This window comes from Ailuropoda melanoleuca, chromosome 6 (genome assembly GCF_002007445.2).
Source record: "Ailuropoda melanoleuca isolate Jingjing chromosome 6, ASM200744v2, whole genome shotgun sequence".
NCBI lineage: Eukaryota > Metazoa > Chordata > Mammalia > Carnivora > Ursidae > Ailuropoda > Ailuropoda melanoleuca.
The window spans coordinates 51,005,453-51,023,612 of record NC_048223.1 but is presented as its reverse complement, the minus strand read 5'-3'; the positions used below and the strand labels follow the sequence as shown (position 1 = coordinate 51,023,612).

At 45.2% G+C, this 18,160-nt stretch overlaps 1 protein-coding gene across 1 annotated transcript in view; it reads right to left on the bottom strand.

Annotated features, from left to right (window-relative positions):
- The window catches only part of A1CF (APOBEC1 complementation factor), an 84,892-nt gene that overhangs the window by 24,625 nt on the left and 42,107 nt on the right, over positions 1-18,160 (bottom strand). The window contains exons 5-6 of the mRNA XM_019794313.2: positions 13,783-14,021; positions 5,735-5,899 (exon numbers count right to left, since the gene is read on the bottom strand). Coding sequence (XP_019649872.1) covers positions 5,735-5,899; positions 13,783-14,021 — 404 coding nt within the window. The remainder of the gene's footprint in view (positions 1-5,734; positions 5,900-13,782; positions 14,022-18,160) is intronic.

Genomic DNA, 18,160 nt, shown 5'->3' with positions numbered 1-18,160 from the left:
AAATAAAGAATAAAATGTTGCTAGAGAATATTGTTGATTCCTCCGCCTTAAAAAGAAGCTTTCCTGGAGTGAAGATGAAATGGACACTTGTGTAACTTGTTAGCAGGTAACAGTTTAGCTTGCCAATCGTCCCCTTTCAGTGATGCTGACTTGGGTGTATCTCGAGAGAAGACTGGGTTTCTCCTCTTATCCTAATCACCGGACATAACCTATGATGGGACGCTTCCCCAGGGAGGACCAGAAGAGCAGATAAGCGTTCTCCTTTGTCCTCTCCCTATCCAGGTTCAGTCACCTATCCTCTTCAATTCAAGATCACAAAGGCAATTAGACTTTTCCTCTACCACAGTTTTCAATGGCTCTAAGTTGTCTTCTTTTGGAATAATGGTAGGGCTGTAACGTAGGGATCATTTAAAAACATTGTGGTACTTCTCTCATTCCTCAGCGTTCAACCCTTGACTTCTGATGGCAGTGGTTGTCCAGAGCACAATTGTCTGGCGAGGCTGAGAAAATACATAAAGTATTTGAGACCATAAAGCATGGTACATGGAATGAGCTGACCTTCCAGCACGGTCTCTTTCGTCCTTCAGTGTCAGGTGGGGTAACTATCATGACACAACCCCATGGCTTGTCCTGGTCATTGAGAAGTGAAAGGGGGGCCAATGAGGGTCTCTATTTTTCCAGTCTTGGCTCCATTTGTTCTTCAATGTTGCCCTTCATTGAGGCACCTCTTGACTGTTAGCTCCCTAAGAACAGGACCTGTTTCAGGGGTGTCATGGTATTATCCTACCCAGGTCCTACCCAGGACTGTGTGCACAGAGGCTGCTCTATAAATATACACGGAATGAGCAAATATTACCGGTCAATTCACACTCCAGCTTCTAGCATTCACATTCGTTAGGTGGCATTTTGGATGGTAATGGATCTAAACGTCCCCAAATTCTGCTCATGGATGATGGAACCAGCTTGCACTTTTAAGCCACACTGTTCAGCTGCACTTGACTTTGGAAACATTAATGCGTGAAGATTTAGCCTCACGAAACAAGCTAGACAGTGAGAGTTTGGTTTTCTCCACAACAGTATTCACCACATGGCTTATTATAGTATGTCCCTTCTTTAGTCTATAGGAGTTTGTTTACTGATGGCTCATCGTGTGGCAGAGGGTAGAAGCAATAAAATATCAGGGGTCAAATCAAAAAATGGGCAGAAGATATGAACAGACACTTTTCCAATGAAGACATACAAATGGCTAACAGACACATGAAAAAAATGTCAAAATCATTAGCCATCAGGGAAATTCAAATCAAAACCACACTGAAATACCACCTTACGCCAGTTAGAATGGCAAAAATAGACAAGGCAAGAAACAACAATTGTTGGAGAGGATGTGGAGAAAGGGGATCCCTCCTACATTGTTGGTGGGAATGCAAGTTGGTACAGCCACTCTGGAAAACAGTGTGGAGGTCCCTTAAAAAGTTAAAAATTGAACTACCCTATGACCCAGCCATTGCACTACTGGGTGTTTACCCCAAAGATACAGACGTAGTAAAGAGAAGGGCCATATGCACCCCAATGTTCATAGCTGCATTGTCCACAATAGCCAAATCATGGAAGGAGCCGAGATGCCCTTCAACAGATGACTGGATTAAGAAGCTGTGGTCCATATATACAATGGAATATTACTCAGCTATCAGAAAGAACGAATTCTCAACATTTGCTGCAACATGGACGGCACTGGAGGAGATAATGCTAAGTGAAATAAGTCAAGCAGAGAAAGACAATTATCATATGATTTCTCTCATCTATGGAACATAAGAACTAGGAGGATCGGTAGGGGAAGAAAGGGATAAAGAAAGGGGGGGTAATCAGTAGGGGTAATGAAACATGAGAGACTATGGACTATGAGAAACAAACTGAGGACTTCAGAGGGGAGGGGGGTGGGGGAATGGGATAGACTGGTGATGGGTGGTAAGGAGGGCACGTATTGCATGGTGCACTGGGTGTTATATGCAACTAATGAATCATCGAGCTTTACATCGGAATCCGGGGATGTACTGTATGGTGACTAACATAATAAAAAATCATTAAAAAAAATATCAGGGGTCATCATCAGCAATGATGTAAAAGACTCTGAAGTCATAATACAGGCACCTGGAAAAATATTTCTCTATTCACGAGCAACTTGTTAGCAGCACATGGATTACCTGAAGAGAAACACACCTGCTATTCGAAGGGAAGATTATCAGAGGGCCATGCTTCTCCAGGTGTGGTCCTCATACCAGCAGCAACAGCTTTCCCCCAGAACTTAGGAGAAATGCCCATGCCTGGGCCCACCCCAGACCCCCTGAATCAGAAACTCCGGGGGTGGGGCCCGCAGGCTGCTTTAAGCCCTCTTGGTGATTCGGACGTGAAACTGTTTTAGAGAAATCAGATTTTATAGAATAACTATAATTGGAATTTCAGCAGATAGCCTTAGGCTACACTGGAGAAGGACCTACATTTTCAGACCCAATTTCTGTTCTGATTGTTACTTATTTCTCTGAGTGGCAGTATTTTCAGGTTAATCAGGGTTAAAATAATAGGGTCAAATATTTGCCTGGAATATTTGGGCTCCTCTGAGGGATCCACACTTTCAGTAGGACCTGTAAAAGGTTATTTTCCTGTTTCTCTCCGAAAATTTTCCTAGATAAGCATAAACACACCCTTTCACTGGAAAATAAACTGGTTAGTACTGACTTTTTCTTCCTAATACAGCAGGAAGAATACAGCTAGTCCTTCACCCGCTATATGGTTCATATTCTTCTGAGGAGTGCCGACAAGCAGCCACAAGTCACTATAGAGCCCTGAGTTGTGCCACCAGATGGAGGGAGAAGGAGAGAGGGGGAGAGAGCCAGCATTTATTATTTTCATTATAACTAGGAGGACGTGAGCCCATGTCTCCCATTAACATGATAAGCTGATGGCCAGTGATCAGGAAAGGAAGCAGTCTTTGAGTTGTTTCTCATTCCAGCTTTTCCAAAAAGCAAAAACAAAACAAAACAGTAATGTTTTCATTAGATAAAAGGAAGAAATATATTGTGCAACTGTCATCACTGTGCATTTCTAGAACCCCTTTGTGAACCCAAACTGAAACCCCATATCTATTAAATAATCATTTCTGAGTCCATTCTCCCCTTTCCCTGGGCAGCCACCATGCTGCCATCTGTCTCTAGCACTGTGCCTACTTTAGGAAATTCCCATAATTGGCGTGTGTCCTTTTGACTGTCTTGGGTCATTGCACTCATGTCTCCAAGGGGCAGCCATGTCGTATGTCCCAAAACTCCCATGCAGTTTAGGTGTGAGTGCTGGTCCACTACACACATACGCCACGTTTTGTTGCTCCAGCCCCTGCTGGGTGGTTTCCACATTGGGGGTGAGAAGGCTAAGGTTGCTGTGAGCATGCTATGCAAGGAGCAGGTCCCTGCTTGTGTTTGTTGCGTGTGTGCCCTGCAGTGGAGCTGTCGGATGATATGGTGATTATCTGTTCTTTAGGACCCAGCGTGTAGTTTCCTCCGTGACGGTGTTATTCTGTGTTTCCATCTACCGGGCACGTGATTCTCACTGCTCCAGCTTCCTCCAACATCTGTGTCCTTGTCGTCGTCTTCTTCAATGATCACTACCACTACTACTATTGCTATCTTGACAGGTGGAAAAATGGCTTTTGGGGTTGCATTTCCAGGGTGAATAGTGAGTGACGGTGAGAATCTTTTAATGTGCATATTGGCCATGTGTCTGTGGCAATTGGACAATATTGTTCATTGGACAAATATACATTTGAATTTGACTAATTTTTTTTGGATGTATTATTTGCAGATGTTTTCTCTCATTGTGTGGGGGTGCTTCTTCAGTGTTGAAAGTGTCCTCTGAGGCAGTTTTTAATTTGGATGTAGATCAATTAATCTATTTTTTTTTGCCTGTACTTTTATCACCATCAGAGAATTTATTACCAAATCCAATGTCACAAAGCTTTGCCCTATATATTCCTCTAGCATTTTTTATAAATCAGCTTTTTTTGTTAGTCTTTCATCCATTTTGAGTTAACTTTATGTATTTTTTTAAAGATTTTATTTATTTACTTGACAGAGATAGAGACAGCCAGCGAGAGAGGGAACACAAGCAGGGGGAGTGGGAGAGGAAGAAGCAGGCTCATAGCNTCTTAAAAAAAAAAGAGTTGGATGCTTAACAGGCTGAGCCACCCAGGTTTCCCTCTTCTGGAACATCTTAAACTCTTTCCACACACACATCACACCTGTTCACTCCTCCCATAGTTCCTGGCACATAGGACCTACTAAAGTAGTGATAGTTGAATGAATGAGGGAGTGAGTGGAAGGAGGATGAGGCATGGAGGTCACAGAGTGGCTAAGAACATGGTCTTAGCCAGACCTGGATTCAGATATGGGATTTGCCACTTGCTAGTTGTATGACCCTGAGCTAGCAACCATAACTGCTCTGCATTCTGGTGTTCTCACTTTTACAATAATGGAAGTGACACAGTATCCTACATCCTAGGGTCGTGGTACTGAGTAGGTGACTCGTGCCATGAAAGTGGAAAGATGTTACCACAGTGATAAACTCAGACCAGAGTGTGTTCCCAAACATGATAATTCTGCAAGATGGCTGGCCAAAAAATGAGATCCATGGTCTAAAAATTTGTGAAATGAGCCATCCTACATCTCCTTTTGGGGACTTACAAAGCATATTAGAAGGTTAAGGACTCTGATAAGTCCTGCAATAAAAAAGAACCTGTTTGATTTTCCTGAATCTGGTGTTTACATATTTATTTGACCATAGACCCCTTTTATCAGTAGTGTCTACTGACAGCCCACAGAATTAATGTTCTGCAGAACTGGCTTTGGGAAATGCTTGCTTGGACATTGCTTCCTGAAATGCTTTCCCTGTCTCACTATTGTAGTTCCTATAGGAGAAAAAAGGGACAAGGGCTGATTCTCGTGGGATAAAACTGATGCTGCAAAGTACTGACAAGATGAGCAGCAATAATTATCCCCCTCCACCTCCTGCTGTTCCTTTGCCTTCCTCTTCACCCCAATGGGTTTCCTAGAATTAATTCTCACCTCCCTACTGATGTACCTGAAGTTGTAATCATATTCCATTTGACCAGTGGGTACAGCTGGGGGCAATTTTGCTCTCCAGGATAAATGTCTGGAAACATTTTTGGTTATTACATCTTAGGGCTTGTTACTGGCATCTAGTGGATAGAGGCATCGGATGCTGTAAGAATTCCTATAATGCCCATGATAGACCCCCCATGACCACGAATTACCTGACCTAAGATGTTAAAAGCACTGAGGCTGAGAAACCCTGCCTCAGATCTATAGTTCTGGCCATGCATTCATCAACCCGGTAAATGTTTATTGAGCATCTACTATGACCCAGGCCCAGAGACAGGGGCTGAGATGATCGAAGCTAAGAAACCTTTATGGGATTTGTAGTCTAGTGAAGGAAATGAGCGTTAATTGAATAATCACACAGGTAATTGTAGAGTTATGATGTCGATAAATGTAGAACCATATATCCCTTTTTCTCAAATCCCAGGCCTGGAATATGGTTTTTGTAGTCCACATGCAGTTATAAGAATGCTAAATGAAAGCTATTGTGTTCAAAGTCATGGGAAGTCATCTCAAGCACACGTGTTTTGAAAGTACATCTCAAAAACTCAATCTTCCCTGGTATGTCTTACCTGGTTTAATATTGTTGAATTCCTTCTCAATCATCTCTTCTGAGGTGGACAGCATCAGGTTTCTCACGTAGAGGATTTTCACTGACGACATTGTGTCCTCATCCACCTCCACTTCGGGTTCCGCCCAGTCTACTGCAATAGGATGTCCCCATAGCTGAATCCTTCCTGTTCAAAGGATCACAAGTATGATTAGTTATACAGAAATCAGGACAACATCGTCTCCGTTCACTGAGGTGGCCTTTTAAATGCATTGGATGCTTTGAGGTCTTGATTGAGCATGAAGACCGGTATTACAAGAGGTGATGATTGATTTTAAGAAAACTTCCGAATAAATGAAAGAGCTGGCTAGAAGGGAGTTCTGTGTGACAGATGCCTTATTGTAATGATTGAGCATAAAGGGAGCTAGGATGTGGTTTGAAATGGAAGAGAAATGAGGCAGCAGTGGGCAGGTTTGTGTCTTCGACCAGGTCTCCACAAGGGGAGGAAGGTAGTCGTTGAAAGGGAGGTGGCAGGAGAAGAGAAAGGAAAAAACAGGTTTAGGGCTCTGACACAGAGTCTCACTTCACAAAGCACTAAGGAGGCCATTGGGAAGTAGGTCTGATGCTGTTGGGATCTGTGTGACCAGTTGCTACCACCGAGCTGTCTAAGAACTGGTGTGCGGGCAAGAGTGAGCAGAGCTCAGGGACCTTCAGTTTGTTCTCTGTCCCTTATACTTGGTCAGGGCTCTCATCAGCTGTGTTCCCTCCTAGTTCTCTGACAGCACATGGACAACTTGGGAGCCTGCAGAAACATATTTTATGGCATTCAAGAAGACAAAGAGCAATGGAAGGGTCTGTGATGAGAAACTGAACTCTTTTGGAAGGCGGTAGTTGTTACCCATGACTACATCTATTCTTGTATTTCTAAAGTTGCAATTTATTGAGTGTCTTGCCCTATATAATGTGTTTTCCATTCGCTACCTCAGTTCCCACTCATAGTCACTCCGTGGGGAGGGAATAAGGTAGGGTGGTCAACTCAATTTCTAAATTTGATTGGAAATCTTGTGTGTTTTTTGATTAGTTGTTTTGGAAGAGCTTTAAGAAATACCCAACCTGAGTCCCATTCATTGGTGTGCTGGACCCAATTCCTTTCCACTTGCTATACTAGACTGTTAAATTTTCAGAGTTTTGTGAGCCAGTTGAGGCCATCTTGGTAGCTTGGAATCAGCCACAATGGGAACATTCATTCCATGGGGATCTGCAATGTTACAAGTCAGGGCTTGGATTTACCAGCTCATCACTGACCCCTCGAATCTCCTTCTCGAATCTGATACGAGTGGTCTGGGCCTCAGGACTCTTAAAAGCAGCTCAGTTAATTCAGCCAAAATTGAGAACACTGTTCTAGCCCATTGGCCTTTGGCAGCCTGGCCTGGGACCACAGGAAGCCATCGGCCAGCCTGAAGGTTGGCAGTGGACAGAATTGGAGCAGGTATGGTTAGCAGTGATCTTCTCAAACATCCCCATGGAAGTCAGGGCTGCCAAGGGATTTGGGAACACGGGCTTTGAATGTGGACTTTGAAAAATTTCAAACATCAGTTCACGATCCTGGCTAGAAAGCCACTTTTCTAAACATCAATCTCCTCGTCTAGAAAATCAGGATCATAGAAGTCACTGCCTAGTGTTGTTGTGGAAATAAAAGATGATTCACGTGAGGGACTTAATCACTTTCCAGTGATGCACTCTCCCCTTGACTGCTTTGGGGTTTTTGGTCTCTTGTGTGCACAGTTTCTTCTGAGTTATTCTTTGGTGCAATAGTTAGTATTTTTTCTTTTTAAGGATTTCCTTTGGGAGGGAGCAATGCCCATCGTCCATGCTGAGTAAAGGTTCCCATTTACTCCCCCAGGCATTCTTACTGGCCTCCCCTGCAGGTGACGGCCAGTATCCTGAGTTGAGGGCTTTAGCAGTGGATCACAACATTGGCCGCACAACAAAATCATCTGGCAAACTTAAAACACCAGGGCCACAGCTCTGCACCCCAGGGAAGCAGATTCAGCTAATCAGAGGCTCTGGCTTCTGGTTTTGTTTAAAGGCCTCCTCAGGTTATGCAGATCTGTAGCGACCGACTCAGATGGCAGTTCTCAAACTTGGGTCTCAGTAGCAGAGCATCCTGGGAACTCGTTCCAAATGCAAATGAGCAGGCGCCACACCAGACCCACTGACTCAGGAACCCTGGGGGTGGGCCCCGCTCTCTGCACTTCCATGAGCCCTCCAGGCGATCCCCGCGCAGGCGGACGGTGGAACCGCTGTGAGAACTTTCCTCAGAGCGTCCTTACCATGCCCTGCTAGCCTCAGAGTTGGGCGCCCGGACTGTGGTCCACACACACATCTGCAAGGACGCGGCGTCAGGAGAGAGCTGCCACCGTTTGCAGGGGAGGTAGGTGGCTGGGGGAGCGATGGGTCATGTTAGACGACAGTTTTCTGTCTCCAAGTCTGGCTCAGGTAAGGAGAATCTGCGTGCGGCTCTTGCTTATCATGCTTGCTAAAGATCGCCTCCTCTCAAACGAGGCTCCCCAGAGGGTGGCCAGTGACCAAGCTCCTTCGTTGCTGTTGAATCTCCAGGGAGGTAGTAGGCCGGGTGGCCAAGTGGGTAGCAGGCTTGGCTCACAAGGTGCAGCAGAAGGGACAGTCCCTGGCTGCCTTATTCACGCTCCGTCTGCTGGGCGCCCTGAGACGCGCATGCAGCTGGAGAAGCTCAGCTCAGCTGACAACGACGCCGAAGGAGGTGAGGGGCGGGCTGCCTCAGACCCTCAGGAAGATGAGCAGCGGCTGGGGAGACCAAGCTGGCCTGGATGCTGCCGGTTCCTGCAGCACGACCTTTAAGGAAAAGTCGGCCTGGGGTGCAGGCATTAACAAAGTTCCCAAGACTTCCTGAGAGCTGGCTGTCCGGTCCTGCAGGGCCTAGTTGGCTTGGGGCAGGTAGAGAGGAGCCCTTTCGTGGGTCAGTATGCTGATTTCCTAGAAGAGGGGAAGCTGAGAGAAAGTTCTGGTTCTCTAGGAACACTGATTGGCCCCTGAAAATTATCTTTTTCCCATTTTGGACCCTCTCTCACTGCTCGCCTCCCTGACCCCCTAAAAGATGGCACGTATCTGATTGCACAGGTAATGGAGAGAAGTGGTTAATGTGGGCTGGTGTAGTGGCGGCTGGTTTCTCAGCTGAGCAGCGGCTCAGCTGGGGCTTTGAATGCCATAGTTCAGCGGAGGAAGGGAGGGGGCAGGGCATTCTAGTGGGGGACACAATTTTTGGAATAAAGGAGACAAAAATCAACATGGCATTGTCTGAAACATAGGGGAGTTGGTCCTGCTAGAAAGAAGGGTTTTGTTGGGAAATGGAGGGTAGCAAGCGTGGCTGGAAAGGACTGGAGCCTTGAGTAACAGGCTCAATTTTTTCTCCGTCTTCCCTGCAGCAAGCAGTGGGTGATGATTGTTGAACAGATGAGTGAGCAGCTCCGTTTAGGCAACCGACACATACAGATTGAATACCTACTATTTGCCAGAATTGTCGAAAGGATGACATGATATTTTGGGAACACTAATCTGGTGGGGATCTTCAGGGTGGGGGATGCAGAGAATGGGGTACATGCAAAAGAGAGCAGAGCTGGGAAAATAATCTGGAGTTTTTGAAAACAGTCTCTGTTCAGGAATATATGTATTTAGACTCCAGTAATGGTCTGAGATCAGAATGGATACAAGGGACGTTTTCATGGCACAACTGTTGAAGAGAGAAGAATTGAAATGGACCCCAAAGATTAAGTTCAGGTCACCGAGGGGCTAAGGACGCCTCATGAGAAGGATCAGGGGTTCTCTGTGCCTGCGTGGCACAGGGTCTGACTGCTGGGGGGGTGAGAGTAGTGAAAGGGAGCATCGACCTTAAAAATACCCATCTCTCTAATGGATTTGGCAACTTTGGGGGCTATCTCCTATCTTTTCGCGTTAGCTGCCTTCATGAAAATGTTAATAAAAAATCTTCCCCGAGGCACCTGGCTGGCTCAGGTGGTTGAGCTTCTGACCGACTCTTGCTTTTGGCTTAAGTCATGGTCTCAGGGGCATAAGATCGAGCCCCGCGTTGGGCTTCATGCTCACCAGAGAATCTGCTTGGGATTCTCTCTCTGCCTCTCACCCTCCCCTCGCCCCAAATAAATAAATCTTAAAAAAAAAAATCTTTCCCAAGATCAGAAGCCATCTTCTAATTTTGAAAACTTGCAGAGGGCTAACCTTCTTTTTTTTTTTTTTTTTAAAGATTTTATTTATTTATTCAACAGAGATAGAGACAGCCAGAGAGAGAGGGAACACAAGCAGGGGGAGTGGGAGAGGAAGAAGCAGGCTCCCAGCGGAAGAGGAGGGCTAACCTTCTTATCGAGTCAAATTTTTTTTTATGTTTTGATGTAGAGTTGACAAAATGTTACATTAGTGTCAGGGGCGCGACATAGTGTTTGGACAAGTCTATGCGTTATGCTNGGGCTAACCTTCTTATCGAGTCAAATTTTTTTTTTATGTTTTGAAGTAGAGTTGACAAAATGTTACATTAGTGTCAGGGGCGCGACATAGTGTTTGGACAAGTCTATGCGTTATGCTGTGCTCACAAGTGTCATTACCATCTGTCACCATAGGACGCTATTATAATGCCATTGACTGTTTCCCTATGCTGGACCTTTCATGCCTGTGACTCATTCATGGTTTGTTTTCTAAGCTTGTGCACAGGGACAATATAAATCTAGGTGGTTTTGGTCTTGTCTTTCATCCTGGTGGCTCTCCCATGGTGTTCAAGAGAAGAGTGGATTCCTTTGTCTCCACTCTGTCATTCTTGAAATCCTCTTATTTTTATATTGATTCATTTTAATAATTTACTTTGTGTAAGTTTTAGCGAATATTTGAGAATGCACGGAGGCTTTTCAACAATTTCCCTAAGCTGATCTGACCGAGGCAGGGCCTTGGTGTGGAGTCTTTTAAACTCAGGAATTGATGGGCGTTGCCCAAATGGGACCTACCTGGTGGTGGTGGGACCTAACAGGTGTCTTTCTGTGGAGGGCTCTTCTATCCCCCCACATCAGCAAATATTAGACCCTGGGGAGTCCTAATACGAGTTCATGTCACTTAGCTGTCATCGGGGTAATGTGTCCCTCGCAGGTGTTTTCTACACCGTAATGGACGATCCACTCTATTTCTAGTAAGCCTGGTGACCACCTCTGTATGGAAGGACAACGGATAAATTCACTTTTGAGAAGATCCTTTAACGCTTCATCATGGGGTTAGTGCACGTGTATTAGACTCTGTGCATGTGTTTCAGAACCTAGTCTGTGAAACTTCGGGGAGCTGCATCTAGTGTGACCTAGATAAGAAGGGGAAGGGGTTTAAGTACCACATAAGCAGAGCTCGAGAGCAAACACACAACACTCAGCATGTGTCCCCCTTTGTTAAGGTGTGCAGCGGCCTGGGGCAGGCAGCAGAGTGGGGGGGTCTCCTCCTTGAGGAGGGGGTGCTGACCTGGCAGCAGCTTCCTTCGGGCCATAGCAGCCGTCCGATGACTCTCGTACTCCACGAAGGCAAAGCCCCGGTTTCTGCTTTTATCTGCAGCGCTCGGGTAGACGATGACGTCCACAACACCTTCGGTGACCTTTTTCATCTCTGCTAGGATTTCTTCTCTCTTCTTGGTCTTCGGGATTCCCCCCACAAACAATCGGCAGTTGTCCACACTGGCACACACCCCTAAGAGACGCCCATTTCTGAAAAGAAAAAAAAAAGGCATTCTTTCTGCTTGGCAAGAATCCTTGTGTGATTGAGGCTTAAGATGGAAGTTGTAAAATGTTTGACCCTGGACCTGATATGGCCTGCAGATGTGGGATGTTTGGTCTTCCTGTTGTTTCCTCACCATCCAGGATAATCCCCGCTCCCGAGGCCTGTGCACCTTGTCCCCCGTTACTCACATAGGCTGCCTGGCCCCAGACGGCCATGAGCTCGAGAGCCCGCAGCTCCCTTTCCTTCCCAGCCAAACAGGGAAGCGATTCTGACATGACTGCTCTTAGAAATTGTCCCTTATGTGGAACAAGTTTTCACATATTCTCTTCCTTGCCCTACATGAGGAAGATGGGCCAAGCAGCTGCTGTTTCCATTTTACAGATGAAGAAATTGAGACCCTGAGAAATTGAATGACTTGCTTAAGATTTTATGGATTTTAAGGGATGAAATTGGCCTCCAGACTCTCAGTGCCTTCCTGATGCTGCTGCACACTGTTGCTGATGGGCAAATTCATGTCTGCCTTCACTGGGAGAGTGCAGATTAAGCTTTTCTGGGGGACACTTGGGGAAATGTATCAAAAATCTTTTGTACAATTTTGGGGCAAATAGTGCCTCTTCTGGGAAATTGTCTTTAGGAAAGAGATGAACCAACATTTTTGCATCAGGATATTCACTGCTATTATTTAAAATAGTCCCCGGATTGGAAATAACCAAAATAGTCCACCATCCAGGACCAGTTTAATGCATCTTGGCTGAGGTGCACATTGACTGTGGGGCTGGAACTTTCCTCCTTGTGCACCGCAGTATCTTTGCCACCCCGGGTTCTTGTGCAACTAAATGCTAATAGCCACCTGTTAGGTCATCTAAAAATGCCTCCTCGTGTTTCTAAATGTCCCCTGGGGTGGACGTTACTGCTCCTGGCTGAGAATCACTGATAATCAAACATGGGGCATTTATACCGTACAATGCTCGATAGTCATTGCAACATGGTAATGCAGAAGAATATTTATTGGTTAAAAACCAGCTCACCATATGCTACCGGCTTAAAAAAAAACCAAAGACTTTAAGATAAGTATGTGAGAAGACTACTTTGATGAACACTGTACCGATAATCTAGGACTAGAGACACTTTAAAAAGTAAAAATCCAACGTAGTGAGTAACTTGGGGCAGTGGGAATGTGGAGGAATGGTTTGAATTCTTATTGCTTTTTTTTTTTTCTGTTTGTTGTGTGACTTTCGTAATAACACAAAGTTATTAAAGTGGGTAAAGTTCCTTTCACAGAAACGNATGTTTTGATGTAGAGTTGACAAAATGTTACATTAGTGTCAGGGGCGCGACATAGTGTTTGGACAAGTCTATGCGTTATGCTGTGCTCACAAGTGTCATTACCATCTGTCACCATAGGACGCTATTATAATGCCATTGACTGTTTCCCTATGCTGGACCTTTCATGCCTGTGACTCATTCATGGTTTGTTTTCTAAGCTTGTGCACAGGGACAATATAAATCTAGGTGGTTTTGGTCTTGTCTTTCATCCTGGTGGCTCTCCCATGGTGTTCAAGAGAAGAGTGGATTCCTTTGTCTCCACTCTGTCATTCTTGAAATCCTCTTATTTTTATATTGATTCATTTTAATAATTTACTTTGTGTAAGTTTTAGCGAATATTTGAGAATGCACGGAGGCTTTTCAACAATTTCCCTAAGCTGATCTGACCGAGGCAGGGCCTTGGTGTGGAGTCTTTTAAACTCAGGAATTGATGGGCATTGCCCAAATGGGACCTACCTGGTGGTGGTGGCACCTAACAGGTGTCTTTCTGTGGAGGGCTCTTCTATCCCCCCACATCAGCAAATATTAGACCCTGGGGAGTCCTAATACGAGTTCATGTCACTTAGCTGTGATCGGGGTAATGTGTCCCTCGCAGGTGTTTTCTACACCGTAATGGACGATCCACTCTATTTCTAGTAAGCCTGGTGACCACCTCTGTATGGAAGGACAACGGATAAATTCACTTTTGAGAAGATCCTTTAACGCTTCATCATGGGGTTAGTGCACGTGTATTAGACTCTGTGCATGTGTTTCAGAACCTAGTCTGTGAAACTTCGGGGAGCTGCATCTAGTGTGACCTAGATAAGAAGGGGAAGGGGTTTAAGTACCACATAAGCAGAGCTCGAGAGCAAACACACAACACTCAGCATGTGTCTCCTTTGTTAAGGTGTGCAGCGGCCTGGGGCAGGCAGCAGAGTGGGGGGGTCTCCTCCTTGAGGAGGGGGTGCTGACCTGGCAGCAGCTTCCTTCGGGCCATAGCAGCCGTCCGATGACTCTCGTACTCCACGAAGGCAAAGCCCCGGTTTCTGCTTTTATCTGCAGCGCTCGGGTAGACGATGACGTCCACAACACCTTCGGTGACCTTTTTCATCTCTGCTAGGATTTCTTCTCTCTTCTTGGTCTTCGGGATTCCCCCCACAAACAATCGGCAGTTGTCCACACTGGCACACACCCCTAAGAGACGCCCATTTCTGAAAAGAAAAAAAAAAGGCATTCTTTCTGCTTGGCAAGAATCCTTGTGTGATTGAGGCTTAAGATGGAAGTTGTAAAATGTTTGACCCTGGACCTGATATGGCCTGCAGATGTGGGATGTTTGGTCTTCCTGTTGTTTCCTCACCATCCAGGATAATCCCCGCTCCCGAGGCCTGTGCACCTTGTCCCCCGTTACTCACATAGGCTGCCTGGCCCCAGACGGCCATGAGCTCGAGAGCCCGCAGCTCCCTTTCCTTCCCAGCCAAACAGGGAAGCGATTCTGACATGACTGCTCTTAGAAATTGTCCCTTATGTGGAACAAGTTTTCACATATTCTCTTCCTTGCCCTACATGAGGAAGATGGGCCAAGCAGCTGCTGTTTCCATTTTACAGATGAAGAAATTGAGACCCTGAGAAATTGAATGACTTGCTTAAGATTTTATGGATTTTAAGGGATGAAATTGGCCTCCAGACTCTCAGTGCCTTCCTGATGCTGCTGCACACTGTTGCTGATGGGCAAATTCATGTCTGCCTTCACTGGGAGAGTGCAGATTAAGCTTTTCTGGGGGACACTTGGGGAAATGTATCAAAAATCTTTTGTACAATTTTGGGGCAAATAGTGCCTCTTCTGGGAAATTGTCTTTAGGAAAGAGATGAACCAACATTTTTGCATCAGGATATTCACTGCTATTATTTAAAATAGTCCCCGGATTGGAAATAACCAAAATAGTCCACCATCCAGGACCAGTTTAATGCATCTTGGCTGAGGTGCACATTGACTGTGGGGCTGGAACTTTCCTCCTTGTGCACCGCAGTATCTTTGCCACCCCGGGTTCTTGTGCAACTAAATGCTAATAGCCACCTGTTAGGTCATCTAAAAATGCCTCCTCGTGTTTCTAAATGTCCCCTGGGGTGGACGTTACTGCTCCTGGCTGAGAATCACTGATAATCAAACATGGGGCATTTATACCGTACAATGCTCGATAGTCATTGCAACATGGTAATGCAGAAGAATATTTATTGGTTAAAAACCAGCTCACCATATGCTACCGGCTTAAAAAAAAACCAAAGACTTTAAGATAAGTATGTGAGAAGACTACTTTGATGAACACTGTACTGATAATCTAGGACTAGAGACACTTTAAAAAGTAAAAATCCAACGTAGTGAGTAACTTGGGGCAGTGGGAATGNAAGACTTTAAGATAAGTATGTGAGAAGACTACTTTGATGAACACTGTACCGATAATCTAGGACTAGAGACACTTTAAAAAGTAAAAATCCAACGTAGTGAGTAACTTGGGGCAGTGGGAATGTGGAGGAATGGTTTGAATTCTTATTGCTTTTTTTTTTTCTGTTTGTTGTGTGACTTTCGTAATAACACAAAGTTATTAAAGTGGGTAAAGTTCCTTTCACAGAAACGACTTGCATGTCATGGAGAGAAGTGCTCAGCTGGGCGAGTGGGAGGCTGCTCTGATTTCTTGGAACTAGTGGCTTTCAGTGGGGTGGCAGGTACGCTCACCAGGATTGGCCCCTGTCCTAATTGTCCTCCAGGCTTTGCTGAAGAACTGAGGACCACCAATCAGATCTGTGACAGGCCTGTTACAGTCTGGTGAACGTCACCTGAGGAATGTGCTTTTCCTTGTGGGTAGGGAAGGGTGGATAGAGTCATCTTTCAGGGTTTTTGTCTTTGTTTTTTTTGTTCGTTTGTTTTTGTTTTTACTTAAGAAACCCTTCTATTCCAAAATATTATTTCTTTAGAAATTCTATTATTTTTGATGGAGGGCCCATAAGGTATCAGTTACCAGCAGGTGGAGCCTGGAGTCTCCGTGTCCTATTTTTAAATCCATGTGGTTTGTCAGGCACTTTCCCAGAACTGCTTGGAGACGAAAAGCCGTCTCTCACACGCTGAGGGCAAGGCTTTAATGTCTCCAGAAGCCAGGCCTTTCAACAAATCTTAGTGAATATTTGATGAGGAGGAGGACGATAGGACAATTACGGGTCTTTTCTGGATAAGAACCTTATCTATCCCCTGAGAAATAGTGGCTAAAAGCAAATCGAAGATTATCCTTTCCTCAGCAGACAAGGTTCTCTGTCTGGCAGGACTGGTCTTGGGCGGAGTGGACGTAGGTGACGTTGGCTCTGGGGTGTCTATTCTGCTACTATTTCATGTTCTATTTATCATACACCTTGATTTTTAAAGTACCTCTGTGCCTCCCCCTTGTTTCTGGCATCCAACCTGAACTTTGGAATGTGGCCACCAGCTTGCTCTTTCCAAATGCTTTGTAATATTTCTCCTCCTCCTCTTCCCGCTTCTCCTCCCTGCCCTACTCCCCCTCCTGCACCGTAATCATCAGCAAACACTCACAGGCCATGTGAGCTTTGCCTGCATTATCTATTTATTTTTCATAATACCCCCATGAGGTAAGTATATCTTTCTCTTTTTTATAGATGAAGACACTGAAATTCAGAGAGAACTGTTACATATCAGTGACTGGAATGGATTCATTGTGCTCATTTTTCACACCCTATCTGTTCTCAGAAAGCGTTGACAGGCCCCAGTGTGTACAAAGTGTTGAGTACATACAGCAAACTGTGCTGATTCCCTGCATGGCCAAGTCTCCATCTATCTCACTCGAAAAGCCATTTTGAGAATAACCCTCACTCTTAAGATGTCTAGGCTCCATGAAGGACCAAGGAATGGGGACTCTCCCGATCCCTGAAAACTTGTACCTATCCATTAAAAAGCTACATTAACATAGAGCTTTCTGGAGCCCTTTCCAAAAACAGTTCGGTGTATGTCATCTCCTACGACAGACGCTGAGAAGGTGTGAGTAATTAGGTGCTGACGGTAAAACCATTGCTGGAAGAGGTCCCAGGATTTGTCCAAAGAAACCTGTGCCCTGATCGCCTCGTTCCCATGCCAGACAACCCTCCACATACCAGACAGAGCTCTTTTGGATTTGTGGAGGCATGTGTGGGAGGGGAACTTCCTTTATACTTTCCTCCAAAACTCTTCCAGGATCCGACCTTGAGACCGAGTGGCTAGGCTACTATGGTTGCTGAAGAGTCCATCTTTCTGCAACTAAAGGGTTTAAGAAAAATGACCCAGTAATTGATTGACTTACAGAATTCTCAGGATAATGCAGGACTTACTTGGGGCCTATAGGAAGTGAGAGACAATAAAGGGCAGGAAATCTCTCTGTATTCACATTGAGATGACATTAATTTTAAGATGCAGAAAGGACGTATATGACAATTACATCTTAGAATTGCTGAATGTGCTAATATGTAAGAGTTCTGTCATTGACCTATTACCATGTTCCAAACACTGGGATAAACATTTAAAAATCAATAGTATCCCCACCATGACACCTCTGACATGAGGGCGAGTAGCCCCACTTTAGGGATGAACACCTTGAGGCTTGGAGAGGTGAAGCCACTTAATGACACCCAGGTGAAGCCTGTCTGACCCCAAAGCTGTTGCTTTTCAACTGCTGCACTGATCTTTCTTCCAGGTGGCCCACGGCTTCCTTCAAGAGATGATTTAGGATGGTTCTGGGGATGTCTAATGTGAATCTCAATGTAAATTCCCCCAAACTAAGCTCTTCACGTTTCCGGCTATTCTCCTGGTCTTCCCATCTCAATGACACTATCTCCTCCACAGATACTGAGACCAACATCCTAGCCTTTCTCCCTGAATTCTAATACATTGCTCACAGTCTAGATCCAGTATTTAGCCAGTCCTGTCTGTTCATCCTGAAGAACATACCCCGGGTCTGACCCCTCTGGCCACCTGCACCACTAGCCCCTGTGCACCTGCCGTCATCCCTTATCTAGACCTAGTCTCCTCTCCGCTGTAGCTTCCCCTCTGGCTTCCCTATTGCCCTGTTACAGTCCATTCTTCAGCCAACAGCCAGAATTACATTTCTAAAAGCATGAATCTAATGAAATGTTTCCTCCTTTTTATTAGAATAAAAGGCAAATTTTGAATCGTGGAGTAAAGGCTCTCAGAGTACATTGCCTTCAGCTCTCCTCTCTGTTTCTACCTTGTTGGCTTTGTTCTCTAACACCTCGAGCTTGTTCTCTTTTGGGGAACTTTGCATGTGCTGTTCTTATCCTCTGGAATAATCTTCCTCCA